Source organism: Podarcis gaigeae (genome assembly GCF_964106915.1).
Source record: "Podarcis gaigeae genome assembly, chromosome: 6".
Lineage (NCBI taxonomy): Eukaryota > Metazoa > Chordata > Lepidosauria > Squamata > Lacertidae > Podarcis > Podarcis gaigeae.
In genome coordinates, this window is record NC_139682.1 from 15,868,671 (window position 1) to 15,891,172 (window position 22,502).

The window sequence follows — 22,502 nt, forward strand, 5'->3', positions numbered from 1 at the left end:
CTTGAGTTCCTTAGGAGGCAAAATGGGCAAGAGACAAACACCATTGGTTAATAAATAAATGTTGGGAATAATCTATAACCATAGTCCCTATCCTCTTAGAGGAGGGCTGAGCAGAAGCAGCCAGCATTCCATAGATCACGTGACAGCTGGGTGGATCTGGCTACCAGCTGATGGCATCGGGTGCCAGGAAATGGTAACTTCAATATGCAGCTGCAAGATTCTTCCTTTACAGTCCCAACTTGAACTGCAAAGAAACACGGCCTGAATTCTAGAAGCCAAACCGCAGCTGCAAAAATTATACCCCTGCAACTATGGCTTGAATTGCAATGGAATATTCATTTGAATTCAAGCCAGGTCTGCAAAAGAAGAACCAGGGGTCCATTTAGAGTGAACTCCTGATTCTCCCTTTTGAATATGGAGCTTTTCCAAGTCATGCTTTTACCTGTCCCATAGCTGAAGTCATCTGATGCTGGGTGATGGACAAGTGGCTGTGGCTTGGCTGACATGGCCCTTGGGCCAAGTGGGAATAACTTGTGGGCCTAATTAGGACCATAGGCCAGGGGTTCCCCACCACTGTCCTAGATGTAAATGACTCATGATTCACAATCACCCTCTACCCCATTGAGGAATGTGGTAGCACCAAGCCACAGAGAGGTCATGGTCCTATTTCATGAGTCAAGCTCTTTTATGGCCTATTTAGATGGAATCTTCACCCTGCCCACATACAGTCCCCTGGTAACCATTCAGTTGGAGGAATACAGTGAAAAACACTATGATGGAATTCAAGTTCTACATGGATTCCTCAAGAAGAATCCCCAAACTCTTAGCCCCATGGGAATCTATTGTCTTTTTATGGTTACGACTGTCCATAAAGAATGTCATGACTACCATTTACACATCACAGGGTGACCTCAGGAAGAAAGTACTTGCAGTTCCTAGGACTCCTTCCATATGCTCAGTTAGGTGTTACAATACCCAGTCAGGAACATGGGATCCTACTCGGATGTCCTATAAGATAGTTATACATCCCCCTGGCTCACCAAATCCCATTTTCTTTGAATCATGGAATTCTCTAGTCTTGGGCTTCTAGGCTAATTATTAGCCAAGTTTGGTCTCCACTCATAATTAGTTTCGCCGCAGTTTCAAAACTGGCACATTACACTTCCATGGCTGACCCCTTCCCTTTCTGGCTGAAACTTACCTGGCAGCAGTGGTAAAGAGGGTTGTTGCAGCCTTCATTAGGCCATTATTAAGTGACAAGACTGGTGGGAAATGTTGTTTCTATGGGATCTTCACAAATATCCTGGAAACTACAGTTCACCCGAAATCAGCTACCAAAAGATACATAGGGTATCTATAAATCTGAGGGTTCCTGGGGCTTTTACTACATTAAGGCTACATTTCACCACTGCTTTTTTCGGGGATGGGGGAATGTGTCAGAGAGGAGTATGAAGGGTCTGCAGTACTTATCATATTCCCTAGTGGTTGGAGGATGTGTTGGGAGTGGGAATACTTCTCATTGCTTTGTGTGTTTATAAAAGCATCACTGAAAATACGACGAAACCTGGAGCTTGGAATATGTGAGCTTAAAATTATGGACATGAGCTGAACTGCGTGCAAAGTAGCTTGCATTAGGTAAGCTCATTCCAAATCAAGCCTTGGGAACTTGCCTGTCCTAATTATAGAGATGCCATGACATATTTACTTACAGCGTTTTAATATTTTTAGATAGAGAAATCAATCTGGACATCCTGCCACATGGGCCAGAAAACCATAGATGTGGCTCGGCTTTACAACCAGTTTCGTATTCAAGAAGTGGTGGGAACTCATGGCAATGAGCCTCTCCTGACACAACAAATCATGTTAAACCCCAAAATTGCGCATAACTTCAGTAAGTGTTAAAATGTCCCTTTGCTTACTAGGAGTAGCCCCTTACTCATGATTCCTAACATTTTCAAGAGGCTCAGAAGGAAATGCTGCAGAATTTCAACTGAATTTCAATAGTTGTAAGAAGAGCAGTCCATCAAATGTTATCCTGTGATCATTGACATAAGAGTATAAGGAGAGACCTCTTTATCAGGCCAAAGGTCTACCCAGTCTAGCATTCTGTTCTCCTAGTGATCAAACAGATGTCTGTGGGAAGCACACCAGCCTTTCATGAGTGCAATAGCTCTCCTGTAACAGATGTTTAAAGGAATACTATCTTTGATCCTAAGGGACGCGGGTGGCGCTGTGGGTTAAACCACAGAGCCTAGGGCTTGCCAATCAGAAGGTCGGCGGTTCGAATCCCTGCGATTGGGTGAGCTCCCGTTGCTTGGTCCCTGCTCCTGCCAACCTAGCAGTTCGAAAGCACGTCAAAGTGCAAGTAGAAAAATAGGTACCACTCCGGCAGGAAGGTAAATGGCGTTTCCGTGCGCTGCTCTGGTCATCATGCTGACCACATGACCCGGAAGCTGTACACCGGCTTCCTCGGCCAATAAAGCGAGATGAGTGCCGCAACCCCAGAGTCGTCCGTGACTGGACCTAATGATCAGGGGTCCCTTTACCTTTATTTTTGATCCTGCGGTAGTACACAGCCATCGTGACAAGTAGTCATTGATGGCCTTATCCTCCATTTCTAATCCCCAATTTAAGCATCCAAGTTGGTAGTCATAACTACATCTAGTGGTAGCAACTTATGTAGTTTAGCTGTGTGCTGTGTCAATGAGTGCTTTGGTGTTGTCCTGAATCTCTTGCCATTCAGCTTCATCTGCCGACCCTGAGTTAGGAAGCTGCCTTCTTCTGAGTCAGACATTGGTCCATCTAGCTGAGTACTGTCTACACTGACTGGCCAAGTCTCCACAATTTCAGACAAGGGTCACCCCCTGCCTTTTCTGGAGATGCCAGGGATTGAATCTGGGACATTCAGCATGCAAAGCAGATGCTCTACCGCTGAACCTTGGTCCTTTCCTCAAGTACCAATGGATGAGTCTGTCAACAACAGTTTCTCATTTTTCCAGTTTTTCCACAGAACCTAGGACTTGCCGATCAGAAGGTTGGCGGTTCGAATCCCCGCTATGGGGTGAGCTGCCATTGCTCGGTCCCTGCTCCTGCCAACCTAGCAGTTTGAAAGCAAAAGTGCAAGTAGATAAATAGGTACCGCTCCAGCGGGAAGGTAAACAGCATTTCTGTGTGCTGCTCTGGTTCGCCAGAAGCAGCTTAGTCATGCTGGCCGCATGACCCGGAAGCTGTACGCCAGCTCCCTCGGCCAATATAGCGAGATGAGCGCCCCAACCCCATAGTCGGACTGGACCTAATGCTCAGGGGTCCCTTTACCTTTTTATTTCTCCATCAAATTGTGATTTTTTTAATTTAATTTTTAATTTTAAAAAATCCACATGAAAAATTGTAGACATTTTGTATTCAGTTTTGACAAATATGCATATTTTTGTAAGCAAATTTCTCCCATATATTGCACTTTTGCAATTATTTTCACTGCTGTGTGCTTTTTAATGCACACTTTGCACACATTTTCTGGTTAGTGGACTGTACTGTAAAATTCAGAGAAGTGCAAAATTCAGAGAAATACAAATTTCAAAGGATAGTTCGTGTGTAAGCTTGAAAACTGCACCTTAGGTAGTTTCTCATTAAAATACAAACAAAACCAAGTTTCTTCCCCATGCCTACTCAAAAGTAAGCTAAACACAGCCAAAACAGTTCACCCTGCCTTTTATAATTACTCTAAATTTTCCTTTTCTCTTTGATAATTTTTGAATGCATTTCCCCTCTCAGTATTGGAACATGGTCAAGAAGAAATGGGGGATAAAATTTTGGCACAACACTAAGTGTATGTGTGCTTTATAGCACTTCCCAGGATCCTTTGTAACTCTTGAGGCAGCTGCGCAATGGGCCTCCAGCAAGCACAACTGGAAATCCTTTGTGTGAAGTATAAACCTGTGAAGGATTTGCATGAACTAAAATTGGAAGGGTGTAATCATTATGTTAATTGGGACACCTGGGTTGGGAAATTATTGCATCCATTGACTGGCACTAAAATGGTGGTGGTGGGGAAGTACATGTTAAGATGTTGTTAGTGAGGATAAAGACATCTTTAAACAGTGCTTTTTAATCCTCCAAATTAGTCTTGTTTCTTCCAGGAAACCACTCTTTTCTACTAGGCAAATTGGGCAAGCCCCTGCTTTTAGCAAACTTACAACTCAAAACATGCTTGGGGGAAAACTGGACATATTCAGGTGTGGGTAATTCAATAAGGGTATCACTTTTCATTCAGAGGCAGTGTACCCCTGTTTACTTGATGCTTTGATCACATGGCAGTGAGAGCGATTGTCACCTTTCCACCTTGTTTGTGAGCTCCCAGGGGGAGTTGAGTGGTCACTCTGGAGAACAAAACAGTGGGCTCTGTAAACTCAATCCCAGAATCAGCAGCACAATTTTTGTATTCTTAACCAAAATAATTTTCAAAGTAAGGTTTTGAGTGCCATCAGGAGACACTCTCTTGATTTATTCTTCTGACTAATGGATTGACTGCACTTCAATCAAATACATCCATATGGATACATCGATGCCATTCGTACTAGAATGCTAGGATACTATTTGTACAAGATATTAGAGCACTGACTCATCTTAGCTTTTAGTGGGCACAAGCACAAGCTAATTCTGTGGGCTGAACAACAGTATAAATGTCCCAGTGTTCTTTCTCTGCTTCCTCCCCCCCCCCCCGATCCCCTGTGCATTTATCTACAAGTAATCAAAGAACCATTCTCCCCCTCCAGACATTTTTCTTAAAAGTTTCCGCATAAAGCCAAGCCAGCTGAAAGAAAAATTATACATTATACATGAAGACAGTGGTGGACTTAGCATTGAACAGATTACAGCACTAAGAAGGTAACCTTTTGGATAGAATTCTTTATTTATGATAGATATTACTTTTTGAAAACAGCATCATTTTGGGCAAATGAAAGGAGAAGCGAAAGGATGTGTTTACTGAAGCACCTGATGTACCTAGCTCCTTGCATTGGAAATTAGGGATGTAACTTAAAAGAAATACATATGCTCTATTACTCATTGTTCTCTGGAGGAACCATAAGCCACCTTGCTGCTGGTAATGCTGAGCTTTAAGCAAAGTGAGCAACAAAACAATTCAATCCAGTTGAGCCAAATGGCTTGGATTTAAAATAAATTAATCCCATGCTTGACATGATTATGGACTACCCTTTTGCATTATTTCCCCCAACCCATCCAAAGACAGCTTGAAATAACTTTCCACAATGCCTTAGGGACATAGGAAGCCGTCTTCTCCTGAGTTAGACCATTGGGTCCATCTAACTCAGAATTGTCCACACTGATTGGCAAGAGCTCTCCAGGGTTCCAGGCAGAGGACATTTCTACCTGGAGATGCTGGGGATTCAACTTGGGGTTTCTGCATGCGAAGCAGTTGCTCTAGCACTCAGCTATGGCCCTTCCCTGTTCACCTCTCTCCACTTGCTTTGTGTGCTTGGACTGGGAAGATTCCATGGTGCTGCTTTGCAGACTATCCAACACAGGTGAAAGAGGCATGTGGATTTACAGTGGTGCCTTCCGGGTGATGCTAGACTCCAACTCCTGCCAGCATAGCCAGAGGTCAGGGATGATGGGAGTTGAAATACAGCAGCATCTGAAGAGCATTATGGTGGGTACCCATGTACCACAGTACCTACTCTAGCAGTCACAAGGGGAAAGGAGAATACAGAGACTGCTGAAAGAACTCTCTACATGTCAGAACAAGTTTGTGTTGCTTGGTCTAAATAAATAGGGAGGTTTGATTGGTGCCAACTCTCTGTGTTCTGAATGCCAAGCAAAGGGCTATTTATTCAACAAGACATTGTTTTAAACTCTGACATTTAACTGTGCTTTTATCTGCCACGTTTATGTTTGTATTGCATTATGGTGGGTACTGTGGCTTTTAAGTTTTGTAAACAGTGCAGGCAATTTGACTATGAGGCAGCATAGAAATGTATTACATCAAACGAACAAATGAACACTGCTAGAATTTGTTCCACCTGTGGGAAGGCCCAATGAAACAGTTCTAGCTGTTGTTGTTTTCCCAATCTGAATGTGGGCAGAAGAGGAAAAATTGACATATGGAATGTAGTTAATTATTCAAGATGGCAGTGGTTAATGGATTTGAAACAAGCCAATACAAAAATGCTATATTTCCCCCCAATTAATTAAAATAGGCAAACGTTCATTGTTGTTTACTCTGGTTTAGCATACAAATGAGCCCATGTTTTTAAGTATTCTGTTGAAATTGTTACCATTGTCTACAAAATGCCCATATTTGACACTGATGTCTTGGAACCAGGAATGCTAATTTGTATCGATTTCCCATAGATACCAGCCCACCGCGAAAGATATAGAAATGTACACGTTGTTCAAAGGGTCTCCTTCAGAATTGCATCTGGTGGATCAATTTATGCTAGAAGTAAGAAGTATACCTATGGTTTAAGTTGTGGTTTTGTACATGCCATGTTGTCTGCTTCTTGCTCTCTGTTGATTTTATGCTGAGTTTAAAACTTGGGACAATGCAACTCATTGAACTTTCTTGGAACAAAGAAATCCTTTGCAGCAGCTGGGTTGCTTTATTTATTCAAACATCCTTACCTGTCTCCTTAACACAGAAGACTGTGCAAAAGACACAGTGTTAAGTTCAAACTGAAATGTTAAAAAAGCATTTCTAAAATATTTCATTTGTGTTTTTTAAAGTACAGAACAGCAGTTGTGTGACTTAAGGTCAATGCATTGTTGAAGATGCAGGTCTAGCTGATATGCCCCAAGGTGGGAGCTTTTACCTAGGGCTATGCCAAAACGTGCCCCCAAATTTCTCAAAACTTTTCTTCCACTGCAAAAGAGGCTGCCTCATTCTCAGGACACTTTAGAATTTTTTAAAACATTTTGTGGCTGTGGAATCGAGCTTTCATTATTGTTGCAAGGTAGCTGTGGGTAGAATGGGCATACATGCATTTTTCCTTTCCATTTCTCCAGCACTTTATAGTCTCTTGGCTGTATATGGGCAAAGCTCTGTCATCTTACTCTGAGTAAGCTGACCATTGAGCAGACTTCAGGGGTTTTCAGGAAACACTCAGGAAGGCTGCAGAGTGCAGACCACTGGAGAATTAAACTGAAGACTGAATGAACGGGCACTCACAAATGCTGCTTCACTACCTTGTAAATGGGTGCCTTGAAAGTGAGAGAAATTCAACAACAACCCTGTAGCTCATGCATGGGAATTCCACCAATTTCCCCTCTCCCTTTCCATTTTGATCATTTTTGAGCACAATTTTTTCATGAATTCTCATGAATTGGTGGTATCAAATGAATACATTCCATTGGAGCAAGGATTTATGTTTGCTCAGTGGAACTTCCCTTCATCCCCTTCCTCCCTGCATACTCCAAACCCTCTTCAAATCTGCTTCAGAGGGTTGTGGGAACCCCTAGAACAGATTTAACAAGGCAGCTTAAAATTTTCTTATGTAGGACAACAGGAATCTTTTCTGAGTTTCCTTTCCTTTATGCAGATGTGTAAAATACCTAATTTATGCAAGAAACTTGACCTCTTGCATTCCATTCGTGAACTACCAGAATCCATGGCTGAACTGCGGCCAGTAAGTATCATACCTTGATTTTTGTGGGTAAGAATATTATATTTGTTTGTGTGTGTGCCTTAAATAAATTTAAACATTGAGCTTGTTGTAATCCTATCCATACTTACATTGGATAAAGTCCCTTTGTACTCAGTGGACTGGGATGAATCTGTCAAACTTGCTTTCTCTTGGTATTTTTGTTTTCCCCTCCAGTCGTAAGTCCACATTAGCACATCAGTTTGGATATGCTAAATCGAAGTTATCATTAAGGGAATCAAATGCATGTTATAGCCAAACATAAACAGGCAAATATAAAATAAACAGAAGAATTATACATTTCAATACTTCTTTTGTATATGTTACTTGGCTGGAGAACTGCATTGCAAGCTTTGGAGAAGCACAAATTTTGAGGGATGGCTGTATTTTGGTTTGCATTTTGTTCTAGGAAGTGAGAATTAGGTAGGTTCAGCTTTAAATGTGAACTAAACTGAATTCCTGCCCCCCCGCCATCCTTACTCCTGAGTCAACATGCTTAGGGATACACTATAAAGCACCAGATGCCCTCCATGTCAATTTTAAAAGCCGGCGTGTCTATCTACGTATGTGTGTGAGCAGAGATTTTCCTTGGAAAAAGCAACTCACCCGTCATGTCGTTGACATTCATATTGTAATAATGCGGGCAGCCTGATGTATAAGTTGTCATTTCACTGCATTATTCAAAAGAAATGTGGGGAAAGGTTTTGATGATCTATGTGTTGCTCCTGGATTTGATAGCCAAGAGAGTCATAACTAGCATGAAAGTAAATTTGAGATCGTCTAGATTTTGAAATACAATATGCGCTACCTGCTGGGGTATCTAAAATAGCCTTGGGCAAGTCAAAACCTGAGAGAGTTCATTAGCGGAAATAGCACCTCCAGAAGGTAATACCTCATGAACGATGACACAGTCCATGCCAATCAACACAGCTGATACCTTGTAGATATTGTTTGAGATTTAATTTTCGAGATATTTGTCATTCTTGTTTACCTATGGAAACACAGTCTAGGTGCCCAAGCAATACATCCAACATTGACTGTTTTGTTTTACATAATAATGAAAATCTGGTTTGGGGCTCAAGGTGTCCACAGTCTCAAAAAGACTGCCAATCATCCAGTTTGAAGAGGCTGCAGGGAGGGAGCTGAACTTAACCTGAACCACAAAGGCTGGTTCAAAGAACCTCCTGCATTGTGTCAATTGCAACTAAGCATCAATGCTAAAACCTCTCTGGAGCCTTGAACCTGAACTAGAGCCAATTGCTCCCAGATACTGGTTGAAAATAACAGCTCTCTGTTGGGTGCTCCCAATGTCATTCTATTTTTGGAAAAGCAGGTATGGGGCACCGGTTTTGATTGGGGTCACAGCATGAGGAGAGAGACACTTTTCCCCACACCATAGCCCTGGTCCAGATTACATACACCCCTTATTTAATTGGAGCTGCTATTACTTGTGGATGGGAAAATATGAAAAATTAATTTTTAAAGTCCACATGTTTCTCCCTCTATGGCTAATAGCAGCTCTAGGGAGGCAATCCTTCTTTAATTAATGAGCTCAATATAAGGAAGGGTGAAAAATATACATCCATATTGAGAGAGACAAAAGAAACAAAGAAAAAAGAATATCCAACCCAACAAGATCTGAACAAGTTAAAATTGCACATCCTTTTTTCATTATGGAAATCAGTTTTGAAAGAGCACACTGGGGTCAAAATATAAATGAGTTGGGATTATTGACAAGTGTGCACTGGGAGAGTAAGAGAGAGTAACCTTTTGCACCCTGTTTTTGCCCTACTGTGTAGTTGCAGAAGCAGTGATTTGCACAAACCCTCCATAGGGAGACACCTGTGTTCTGGGTGCAGGGGACATATGATTATGCACACAAGTGGCAGATAAGGCGAGCTACTGTCTGTATTGAATATTCAGGCTGCTATTTCTTCCTGCTGATTTTTGAAACTAACTGTATATCTCTTTGAGAACACAAAGCATGAAATGACTGGCATATTACCTGCCAATAATGTGTCAAGGGCCATCAAAGGCTGCTACTTCTAAGCAAAAGCAGCTTTGCAAAGGGGTAACATGAAGTGGAAAAGTTGCAGCAATGGTGGCATATTAACCCTTTCCTTGCCTGATGGTTTTCTGCTCAGAGTTGCCCTTTCACAGCTCTTATTCTGCCTGTGAGGTCCAAAAAGCAGACTTTTTCTTCACAGATCCTTCAATCTGTGTCTGTCACCCTACAGAGGAGGGAAGGGGAGGGAAGATTAGGAACATAGAAGCAGCACAAAGAGTCCAGTTACCCCTTCTCACTACTTTTACTGCTGCAAATTGCCCTTTCTGAAGCTGCTATTGTATGTAATTACTTTCCAAGTCAAGTGTAGCCAACATGTTGCCCACAGGACTAACAGAAAAGCAGCCTTGCAGGACAAATGGGGAGGCCTGTGGGGCAATCTTGGCCTACCAGTTTCCTCGCCTGTTGTAGCACAAAAGTGCCTCTCCACATAGCAATAAACGTATTAATATTTGGGAAGCATTGCAGGAACAACTAATAATTGCGAGCCAGTGTGGTGTAATGTTTAAGAGTGGTAGACTCATAATCTGGGGAACCGGTTCGCGTCTCCGCTCCTCCACATGCAGCTGCTGGGTGACCTTGGGCCAGTCACACTTCTCTGAAGTCTCTCAGCCCCACTCACCTCACAGAGTGTTTGTTGTGGGGGGGGGGGAGGGAAAGGAGAACGTTAGCCGCTTTGAGACTCCTTCGGGTAGTGATAAAGCGGGATATCAAATCCAAACTCTTCTTAATAAAGTGGTCCAGTATAAATCTACCACTAATCCATTATTGTTGCATCAGTGACATGTTGCACAATGTGCCCACAAGCGAATGCCGAAGATCCCTGCCATTACAGTGCGTGAGAATGTAGCAATCTTGACTATGAAGTCTTCATGGCAGATCCCTACAGAGGCCCCTTTTATGGCTTGAGATTCCCATGGTCTAGATTAATTCCTGACTGACCAAAACAATGCAGAGAGCCCCATTTAGTCACCCTTGACAATTTAATCAAACGATGCCTCCTTGTGTTCCAGCTCATAAACCAGAAGATCAGGGCATGCAAACAGCTGCAGGACAACCCGAGATTTGTTGCTGTGCTGGAATATATCTTAGCCATTGGGAACTACTTAAATGAAAATGCTGGGAGAGAGAAGGCCAAAGGCTTTCAGCTGTCTTCTCTGGCTAAAGTAAGTGGTTTTGCTGGGGAAAGGCTTGGATTGTAGGAGAGTACAATTTCCCTTAAAAAAAGTGTTTAAATCTCTCTCTTTTTCTCCTGAGTGCAGATAAATAATACAGCAATGTCATTCCCTTCAGATGAATGTTTTCTAGATGCTCCAAACCCTTCAAAGAAATGCTGAGACTCAGTGCAAACTACTCTGGCTAAGTCCAGACCCTCCAAGTGTCCCTATTTTCCAGGGACAGTCCCAGATCTACAGAAGCTGCCTCAGTTTCTGATTTGATCCTGGAACGTCCTGCTTTTCCTTAGGATGTCCCTATTTTCACCAGAGAAATGTTGGAGGGTATGGAGTTATGTGACCCCTGAGCCAAGAAGATAAGTAACTATACAACCTTTAGGAGACATCTGAAGGCAGCCCTATATAGAGAAGTTTTTTAATGTTTAATGCCTATATATATATATGCACACACACACACACACACACACACACACACACACACAAACACCATATTTACTCGAGTCTAATGCACCATCAAATCTAATGAGCACCTCAATTTTCAGACCCTTGAAACCAAAAAAAGTATTTGCTGGAGAATGTAAATGTGCCATCAAATCTAATGCGCACCCTAATTTTCACAATGTAATTTGGCCCAAAAAGGTGAGTACTGTATTAGATTTGAGTAAATACCGTATATTGGAAGTTGCCCAGAATGGTGGCTTCCATCTGGTAGTCTCCACATTGTAGGAATATCATTTAAAATGTGTGGACATCTGCAAATAACAAAATTTTGTCCGAAACAGAAATTAATGAACAACAGTTTCTGGCCAGAATTAAGATGCAATAGGATATGCCCATGTAAAAGTGACTTTTTGGTTGTATTATCTGTGATCCATTTGCAGGACTGATGATTTGCCTTTGAAAATGTTGGCAATAAGAGCAGTTTCCTTTGCCTCAAACTCTGTGTTTGGCTGCTCCTATTACTGACTGCATATTCTCTAGGCAGCCTTGAACCTTTAAGCATATTATCAAATTCTGCCACATCTCTAAATAGAAGTGGAAGTTATTTCCCCCCACCATGGCACTTCCCAGGGATTTCAGTATATTGAGTGAATGATTTATGATGCAAGCGACAATTCAGAGCCCCAATTTGGATGTTTGCCTTTTTTTATATTTCTGCTGAACTACCACATTTATCATTATGAAAAATATCTACAAAAACTTACTGTGCCAGACGACATCTTTCTCCATCCCACTACGGAGACTTAAAGCATTGTTTTACATGAACTGTTCTTACTGTTTTACACTGGAGTGTGGAACCTTTTGTCACTGTCTAGGAAATATATATGTCCCATTTTCAATGTTAAAATCGCCCAGTGGGTTACTCCCAAGACCACATTACCTGCTTTCCTTTTTGTACATGGGTGTACAGCTATTCTTGCCAGTCAAGCCCCCTTCAGACATTTTCCCTCTCTGTATTTAAAGCATGTGTGAGGGAGTAGCACCCTCAACACCTCCATCCCTGCTGGCAACACCTTAATACATTCAAGTTTTCTGTGGAAGATCAGAGAACCTGTGAAGCATCGGAAGTCAACTTGATGCCCTCCAGATATTGTTGTTCTCCAGCTTTCATCAGCCTCAGCCAGCATGGCCAAAGGTCGGGTGCAGAGAGCTGAACTTATTCAATTTTGGGAGGGTGCCCTGTTGCCAACTGGTGTGGAGGAGTAATTTCTGGAGGGGCCTTCTGTCTCTCTAGTGCATAAGCCCCCCACCCCCCAAAAAATTGAGGAATGGGACAAATACCAAAAGGTGAAAAATGCATAGGTTATTGTATCTATTTAAAATATAAAACCTTCAGAAGAATTATTCCCAGGAGTAATATTTACTCAGCAGAGAGGACCCTCTTGGTAGTTCCTCTGCCCTCAGAAGCTTGGTGTGTGTGGCAGCCTGGCAGAGGGCTTTCTTCAACCTTTTAAAGGTTTATCAGAGCAGCTCAAAAGTGATAAGAACATCCCCCCAAAAGCCCAAAATAGCAGAGTAGTGTAAAATAAACTTTAAAACAGAGGCAATGTTAAAGCAGAACCCAAAAACAAAATTTATAAGTCAAATAAAAAGGTCTTCATTTGGCACCAAAAATACATCAACGTCAACACCAGGGATAGAATCCAATGTGGTGCTAAGTCTGTTTCTGTCAGTGGAAGCCTTTCACAATGCAATGTTCCCCCCTCCTCCTGTGCCCCCTAAATTTAAGGGTTTCCCTAACCTCCTGGAGTGGGTTTGGGGAGGACACAAGTTGGGTAAGGAGACAGGGGGGAGTCCCATTATGAAAGTGAGCTGATGGAGCGAGTTAGCAGAATACTGCACATGGCAAGCTTCTCTGGAAAAGGTATGTCAGACATGGGTGTCACAATGGAGAAGGCCCTGTCTGAGATCACCACCTACCTCACTTCTGAAGGCAAGAGAAAACACTGAAGGGTCTCTGAAGAACGTTGCAATAGCCAGGCTGGTTCTTACCTGTGGTAGTATTTCTCAGCTTTAGTTCCTAAACTAAAGCATTGTTGGCACCTGTCTGTCTCAAGAGACAATGGAGTGAACCTCCAGAGGTAAAGTCAAACCACTGCATTAGCAGCACCAAAGTGACCTCCCCAGGACACAAGCCTGGGCAGGGTGTATGGAGGTCCTGGGCTGCCCAGATGACAAGAATTCTCTCAGCCTCACTGATATCTTCCCAGGGAAAGCAGAGCTATACATTAGAGGTGTTGGGTAGTGGTGGGGGACACCTCTGGTGGGGGACACATCATGCTCCTTCTGAGGTAGTTCACCCACCTTTGGTCCCAATCCTGAACTCAGCTCTCAGCACGCAACAGTGGCCATACCCTGGGAATGGCTTCAGCTGGCCAACTAAAACAAGTAAGGCTAGTCATTGGATCTCAAACCATCGATGAGTTAGGAACTTCCCTTGTATCCCTTGGCTCTGGCAGATTGAGCGGACAAGACCAATGGCCTAGACGGTGGTTTCTGCACATGCTGTAGAGGGAAGTAAGGGACAGGCGGGGCTTGCCAACCTGGGAAGGAAGCCCATCTAGAAGGATAATCTGATCCTAAGCCTCTGCTGCCTTGTGGAACATCTTCAGGAGAAGAAAAGGCTAAGAAGTAAACCCTCCACACAAATCCAGATTGGAGTCCCTAAGGTGGTACACCTTGTACACCTCCTTCTGGCAAATCCTACAGTGGTACCTCTGGTTACGAACTTAATTCATTCTGGAGGTCCATTCTTAACCTGAAACCATTCTTAACCTGAGGTACCACTTTAGCTAATGGGACCTCCTGCTGCTGCCGCGCGATTTCTGTTCTCATCCTGGGGCAAAGTTCTTAACCTGAGGTACTACCTGAGGTACTACCTAACGTGTTTGTAACCTGAGGTACCACTGAATTCACAACATCCTTCATGAGGATGCAGTGAGAAAGGTAGTACAGGCCCTTTACAGAAAGACCTCTGAATCCTGTTAGGTTGGATAGAAGCTTAAAGAAATCTTAACCCCACTTTTCTGCTCTTATTAAATTTTCCTTGGAGCTATAACATTTCCCCGCTGCCTCCATTTTTGAAAATAATACACCCCAAATCTAGGCAAGCCTGTCAATTACATTGCTGTCTTCTGTTTGTAGTTATCATTGCTACGAGGGAAGGAGAGGAATTTCACCTTGCTCCATGCCCTTGTGGAACAGATCTTCTTACATGAGCCTGATTTGGCTACATTTTCTCAGGAGTTGACAGAATTTAAAGCTGTTTCTGCTGGTAAGAGGATTGTTTCCCTTCCCTCCTTTCTTGCAAATATTGCTTTTCTCAAAACACCCATTTCTATATTAGATATGTGAGATACTTATCTGGGTTCACCATCTGACTTCCTTTCTGCTTTGCCACAGCTTCCATCAAAGGTCTCAGTGCTGAAGTTGAAGGTATGTAAATATGGTTTCAGAATTCACCGAAAGCATTTTTCACACATTGTGAAGTCACCTGGAACTGGGTTCCATCGTGTTGAGCTTGTAGGTCTCAAAGAGAAGAGCTTTTTGGGTTTGTTTGATTCTTTAAGAATAATAAAAAAACACATTCAAACTACCGAGGGGTGTGGTTGCCATGGCAATATTTTAACCTGTCATGTCTCTGCAAGGGAATTTGAGGAGAAATATCTAAGTAATGGCCATGAAGTTTCCAAATTGCGCATAGAGAAGTCAATTTCATTTTGCCTTAAACCAGTGCTCCATTGACCTTTAGAAGAGGTATGGGAGGCAGAAGAAACTTAGTGTGGTTGTGAAACAAAGACTCAGGAAATAATTTAAATCAAAACTTTGAGTTAGGCATTGAGATAATGGAAATATGCAGCAAATCATCCCAGATCTCTCCTGTCCCCTGGACTAACAGGTAACGTGTCCTCATCCTGGCTCCAGTGCTCTCTGCTAGGCATGTAAGGAAGAGATGCTAGTGTTGGCCAAGGATGCAAGGAAAGTTCCTGAGACATCTTGTTGGCTGCTGTTGAAAACAGGATGCTGGACCAGATGGTGCCTCCAACAGAGGGCTCTTCTTATGTCCTTACAGAAAATCTCTCTGGTCTCATTCTGAAGAAGGCACCCAAGTAGTGCCAATCCCTGCAGGAGGCCTACTGTGGAGGTTGAAGGAAGCACGGTCTTTACCGTATTTTTCGCTCTATAAGACGCACTTTTTCCCTCCTGAAAAGTAAGGGGAAATGTGTGTGCATCTTATGGAGCAAATGCAGGCTGCACAGCTATCCCAGAAGCCAGAACAGCAAAAGGGATTGTTGCTTTTGCTGCGCAGCGATCCCTCTTGCTGTTCTGGCTTCTGGGATTCAGAATATTTTTTTTCTTGTTTTCCTCCTACAAAAACTAGGTGCATCTTATGGTCTGGTGCGCCTTATAGAGCAAAAAATACGGTATTTTCCATTGCTCAGTAACAGAGCACCTGCTTTGCGTGCATAATATCCCAGGTTCAAATCTCCAGGGTACTGCTGCCAAAATACTTTGCCCATCAGAGTAGATGGTACTTCTCCAGATGGAGAAACTGTCTGACCGGCTGACATAAGGCACCTTCCTATGTAACTTTATGATTGTCCTCAAAATTCCACTCTCAGAAAGATCTACTAGCAACTTTAGTTTAGATTTCAGAGCCCTAAAACCTTTGAAGATGGAACAGTCAGAAAGAATTCAAAGAGGCATGTGTGTGTATCTTACAAAATGTATTACATGCAAGAAAGTGTAGTTAATTAACCAACCAACAAAATAATTTACCATTTCCAAAAATGCATCCTGCCAGATGCCGAGAATCAAATATACAATTACAGTACTTTTACCTTAACTATAAACTTCCTATAACGTATACCAACATATAATCAATTATTGTATCAGCAATATATCAAATTCCTTTATAATAATCTGTATTATTGGATTCCATTCACACATTCCAGCTGCCTTGTTTGGATGTCATATCCAAATTTTCCTTACTAATTCCTTTTTAATTCCAGCTTCTTTGGACTTTGACTTTTCAAAAAGTATTTTTGGAAGTGCAAGGATTTCTGCGTTTCATATTTTTGAATATGTATTTGGTCCCAGTGCTTATATCCAGTCCCAGTTGAAAAGGGACCAAATTTGCTGGCCAAATGCAAGATAGAAGTTGGGAGAGCTATGAAAGAGAATTTCAAACCAAATTGAAAAACCATAAGGTTTGATGGGAAGACTCCAGTTGACTGATTGCAGTGAGATATTGATCAGATGCTTGCAAGTAACCAAAGGCATAAAACTGTCAGAGAACTTCAAACTGGGGTGGGGTGGAAAAGATCAAGAAGAAAAAGCAATGATTTGGGGGAAAGCCAGTAGCCTACTTTATTGTGTTGTACAGAAGATATACTATGCATGTTATGAGAAGCCCACAATGGACAGTCCTTTTCCCATTTTGATGGCTACTGTCTTCAAGTGTTGAATAGGATATTGCAGGGAGAAGCACCACATGCTCAGAGGACATGCTTAAAGGTTCACATTAAGCTATCATTCTTCTCTGATTGATTGATTGATTGATTGATGAGTCCATGAGAAGTATCAGCTCCTGAAACAAACAGAATGAATAAAGTCAGAGCAGTGTGATAGGCAAAACACCTCATTTTCTTCCTCTCTGTTTTGTGATTAGTTTTACGGAAAGAATTAGACAGCATTGCTGAGTGCAGAAGACTAATCAAACCCAAGGTTATCAAGGCAGGAGCTGTGGAATCACAGTTCTACAAAGAGCTGAAGGTAACTGTGGTCCGGAGTATGTTTAAATGGGTATATACCATGCAGAATTTCAGAGATCAGATGTGAAGGGTTTTTTTGGAAATGGGGAAATTTTGAATGTGGCCCTACAGCCCCTTGCGACTCATCCTGGACCACCCACCCTCTCTCCAAGCCGCACTTCTCACAGTATATTTGCTTTCTGGAATGAATGAATAACTGAACTGAGATAATGCATTTTGCTTGCTTAAAGGTAAAGGTAAAGGGACCCCCGACCATTAGGTCCAGTCGTGACCAACTCTGGGGTTGCGGCGCTCATCTCACTTTATTGGCCGAGGGAGCCGGTGTACAGCTTGGTCATGTGGCCAGCATGACTAAGCCGCTTCTGGTGAACCAGAGCAGTGCACGGAAACGCCGTTTACCTTCCCACCAGAGCGGTACCTATTTATCTACTTGCACTTTGATGTGCTTTTGAACTGCTTAGATGGAGGATAAAGAGGCATGGACAGATTTGCATGGCTAAAATGTGTCCTGCTGTATGTAGGTATGGGTCTCATACACAGAGTTGCCTCTGGCTTTGCATCCTCCATGGTCTGTGTCCCCCAGAAAATTCCCCATGGGGGAATGCAAAGGATTCCCCACTCCTCGTTAACAGAAACTTGTCTTCAAGTCACCCAAAAAATGAAAAAACCAAGCAAGATCTAGACCATAGTGGATGTTCACTAGTGATATTTGGCGGTCCACCATGCACTCAGCAAACCTCTTGGATTTTGTCCCTGCCTGGGACTCTCTGCACAGAGGGGCCATCTGACTGGTCATGATCCATGTCAGTTTGATGCCCTTCATGTTACATGTTGTAGATTCCTGTTCTAGAAAGTTGCATGGCTACAACTCCTAGCATGACGTAGCAACAATGTTAAAGAGAAGGAAATAAATATCCAATCTCCGTTTGGCTATTTTCCTCATCCTATGACTAGCTTCAAGTTGTCACACATAATAAGAAAGCTTGAAAGCCTCACCATCACTTGCCAGAGCAAGGAGATGCTGTCAACTACCCTACTGCTCCAGGAGAACATGTTACTGCTATTGCTTAAAGTTTATGTTCCATCTAAGCCCACCATCCAAGACATCACTGCAGTGGAGCATTTTCCTTCTTTGTCCAGGATCTGAAGATGACCTGTCATGTAATTTGGTATAGCCAAGCCAATTGTCAGTCTTGATCAATAATCCTCTGCGTATGCTACAGATTCATGTCTATGTGATTGTGTGTTGCCAATTTCTCCTCTAGCTATAACCATATGCATTTCTTTGAATGCCACACCAGAGGGTTCTCTGACCTTGAGGAATAGCAATTCAGAGGGTTATTACTGGAATTGAATTTATTATCTATTTACAGCCCAGTTCATACTTATACCATGGTGAGATAAGCAGCTGGCTAGCATGTGTCAATTTGCTAAAATAAATATCATCATCATCATCATCATCATCAAATGAATACAGAGAAGAAAGATACACAGCATAACTGTTTTTTAAAAAATTAAAATACTATGGCTGCAATCCTAGTACCACTTACCTGGGAGCAAGCCTCATTGAGTAGAATAGAATTTACTTCCAAGCAGATGTGGTTGTTTTTATGATGATGATGATGATGATGATGATGATGATGATGATGATGATGATGATATTTATACCCTACCCATCTGGCTGGCTTTCCACAGCCACTCTGGGTGACTCTCAACAGAATATTAAAAAGATGATAAAATATCAAACATTAAAAACATCCCTAAAGAGGGGTGCCTTCAGATGTCTTCCAAAAATCAGATAGTTGTTTATTTCCTTGACATCTGATGAGAGAGCGTTCCACAAGGTGGGCGTCACTACTGAGAAGGCCCTCCGCCTGGTTCCCTGTAACTTCACTTTTCACAGTTAGGGAACAGCCAGAAGGCCCTCGGAGCTGGACCTCTGGTTAGGGTTGTTAGCAGATAACATGGTGGGCTTGTGCCCCTTCCTAGTGCTGGTATGAGAGGAGAGGTTCTCCACTCCTTGCTTAAGCCTTCCTCTCACCCCACCTCTATGATGGAGAAGTTAAAGGAGTAGAAGATGCCTGCATATATATGTGTGTGTGTGTGTGTGTCTGAGTGTGGTGCATGTGTGTGCAAATTCTGAACATTCAAGTTTGACTCCCTCCAACCCAGTGTTTGTGATCTTTTTTATTGATGTTTGTAAGTGGCTTTGAGGTCGCATTAGACTTTAATGTGACACTCATTCCAGATTGTGCTTTATGTTTCAGGATTTGATTCAGGCATATGAAGGCGACCTTTCTCAGTTATTTAGAAGCTGTCAAGAAATGAAAAAGGCCTATCACAACATACTGGTATGTTTTATTTTAAAATATAAGTGTCAAATAAGCTGTTTTCTTATCAACAGTGACCTCTAGAAATGCAGAGAAATACCACCTTTGACAAATACGATTCATAGTGCAGTGTTTAGGCTGCATTCTTAAACACCCATTCTAGGGAGCGAGCTCTTGAGAACAGTGCACTTTTGAGTAAATGTGCATTGGATTAGGTACTTATTGAAGGCAGCAGTCCTGCATACATGTATTACATGGGAGTAAATCTCATTGCATATAGGAGGCATTTCTTCTGTTCCACTAACTATGCTTAGGAATGCACCATCTGTATTTTAAATCAGATTGCTGCTGTTCATTTAATCAACTTGCACAGTTTACCTTACTGTGTCTCAGTGCTTTTTCAAAATAAATAAATAAATAAATAAATAAATAAATAAATAAATAATACTTAATTAAAGTAACAGCGACTTCTAGCAAATAACACTAAGTGACACAGACAAAAACCTTTATTGTATGGAGATTCCTAATGCATTTCCTGAATGAAGAGACTCTTTGCATCAACACTTATTATCTCTGAATTTCCTTTCACGGGTGATGAATCCAATTAAAAAAAATATGATGAATGCATGGCTAATGCAAAGTAGTATGCAAGAAGAAGGATGCCAGACAATTCTCCACAATTTTCCAGCTGCGATAAATCTCAACGCATTGCACTCTCTCTGCACATCTTGACTGAACATGCTGTACCTACTTTATGTTTCAAGTTCATGTTCTCGCAGTGGCAATGACTGGGGTGAGGCCACTTTGGATGTTGCCTTTAGCAATGTGAGAGCTGCTGCAGCAAAGCTCCAAAGCCAGTGTGGTGTAGTGGTTAAGAGTGGTAGACTTGTAATCTGGTGAACCGGGTTCACTTCCCCACTCCTCCACATGCAGCTGCTGGGTGACCTTGGGCCAGTCACACTTCTCTGAAATTTCTCAACCCCACTCACCTCACAGAGTGATTGTTGTGAGGGAGGAAGGGAAAGGAGAATGTCAGCCGCTTTGAGACTCCTTCGGGTTGTGATAAAGCGGGATATCAAATCCAAACTCCTCCTCCTCTTCTTCTTTCTGCTCTGTTTGTCAGTGGGGGAAGTATGGATGACAAGCTTGCCGGGTGGATGCTAGTTATTCCATAAAGAAGAAAAGGTGCTCTAAATATGCTCTCTTCTTTATTACCACTCCATGCAGCCCAAGGATGAACTCTGATGTTGTTGGGAAGAGGTTCCAAGGCTAAGATCTGGTGAACCCTGCCTCAGATCACACCCATCATGGATGTTCATGGCTTTTACTTTCCTCTGTAGACATCTGAGCCAGCCTGAGATGGCTAGATTTCACCAGGCCCTTGATAACCTCCATGGTGCTTGACTATTTAGACTGTGAGCCAAAGTTCCCAAGCACAATTCAACCCTTTGGGCTTGGAGATCAAACATAGCTTTCCAGGCCTCTCTAGTTGACTCCTTGAGTGTTGCCTGGCTGGAACATCTCCTTGAGCTCCAGTGATGTTTCTTGCTTGTTTAGATGGAGGACAGAGAGGGCTGTGAGAGTATTTGTAATAATTAGCCTACTGTAAGATTCACATTTGTTGCCCCACCCACTTTTGCCTCTCCCTCTGCCCACCACTGTTATGTGGCCCCTGGAAACCTTCACATAAGGCCCTGTGGCCTTCAGACTGGAAAAGGTCAGAGGCTATGCTCCACGTCCTTCAGAGACTTATCTGGTTGGGATTGCTCTTCTCAGTATGGGAACAAAGGTTATGAAAGGTGGGAGAGCAGGTGGATCTCATTACCCCCTCCCCCAGTCTCTCCCTAGTACCTGCAAACTCCTCCTCCTTTCCTGGGCGTTCTGCCAAGAAAAGACTATCCTGGTTCAAAATGTTTTGCTCTGGGGAGCCCACTGGGGCAAGAGTTTTCCCAAGAGGTGGTTACCTCCTGGGATTATGACCCACAGCCACCTCTTGGACCACAGCAATTCCTCGTGTTTAGGTGAATTCTCCCATCTGTGGTTTTTAATGTTGGGTAAGGTTTCCGCTCCCACTAAAGCTCTCCTGAAACTCTATGCATTTATATGGTTTTCCCGCTGCATGGGTTCTTCAGTGTAAAGTAAGTTGACTGTTTACACTGAAGCTCTTTCCACACTGCGTGCATTTAAATGTTTTCTCCCTTGTGTGGGTTCTCTGATGATGTGTAAGGCAACTGCTTACACTAAAGCTTTTTCTACACTCCATGTATCTCCATGCCTTTCCCCACATCACATGTACTGAGGATGCAGCCTTGGATCACAAATGATAACTCTCAAACCTAATTTGCTATGCCACTGTGTAGCTACACTTTTTAAAATAAAAGACAAGAGAGACACTGAAAAAGACCTTGACATATTCTTATGAAAAGGTTATTTTCAGTAAAACCTCACTAATTGCATTTTTCTGGGTCCAGCATTGCTTTAATCTTCTGCTCCTGTTCAGATGATGCTCCCAAATGCTTGAGGGGCCTCACCATCCCTTTCTGTAATGTTTTATGTAAAACTGAGAAGCAATCACCTCTCTACATACACATTCTCATCTGCACAGTGGCGTAGCGTGGGTTATCAGCACCCGGGGCAAGGCAAGTAATTTGCGCCCCCTAACCCATGGATTTGCGCCCCCTAACCCATGGATTTGCGCCCCCTAACCCGTGGATTTCCCTAACCCCCAGATGTTGCGCCCGGTGCGGCCGGCCCCCCCTGCACCCCCCACGCTACGCTACTGCATCTGCAAATAACATTAAATATGCTCTGCACCAGAAGTAGCTTCCTAGAGGAAGCAGAGCTGTTTTGCCAGCTTCCTGGAGGGTGGGTCACTGTTGTTTACTGAGACGAAAAGGGGACCATGGTGTGGACATCAGCATAGTGCACTGGCAGGAGTGTTGGATTGGTTCGGCTGGTGCATTTGCACCAAGCCAGACTCCCTGATGCCTCACCCATCCTCC

The 22,502-nt window shown here is 42.8% G+C and overlaps 1 protein-coding gene across 3 annotated transcripts in view; it reads left to right on the top strand.

Annotated features, from left to right (window-relative positions):
- The window catches only part of LOC310846980, a 75,648-nt gene that overhangs the window by 46,014 nt on the left and 7,132 nt on the right, over positions 1-22,502 (top strand). For all 3 annotated transcript variants that reach the window (XM_083744255.1, XM_083744257.1, XM_083744256.1), the window contains 9 exons: positions 1,729-1,891; positions 4,773-4,884; positions 6,370-6,460; positions 7,554-7,640; positions 10,734-10,886; positions 14,541-14,670; positions 14,799-14,831; positions 17,068-17,171; positions 19,438-19,521. In XM_083744255.1, the coding sequence (XP_083600381.1) occupies positions 1,729-1,891; positions 4,773-4,884; positions 6,370-6,460; positions 7,554-7,640; positions 10,734-10,886; positions 14,541-14,670; positions 14,799-14,831; positions 17,068-17,171; positions 19,438-19,521 (957 nt within the window). The remainder of the gene's footprint in view (positions 1-1,728; positions 1,892-4,772; positions 4,885-6,369; positions 6,461-7,553; positions 7,641-10,733; positions 10,887-14,540; positions 14,671-14,798; positions 14,832-17,067; positions 17,172-19,437; positions 19,522-22,502) is intronic.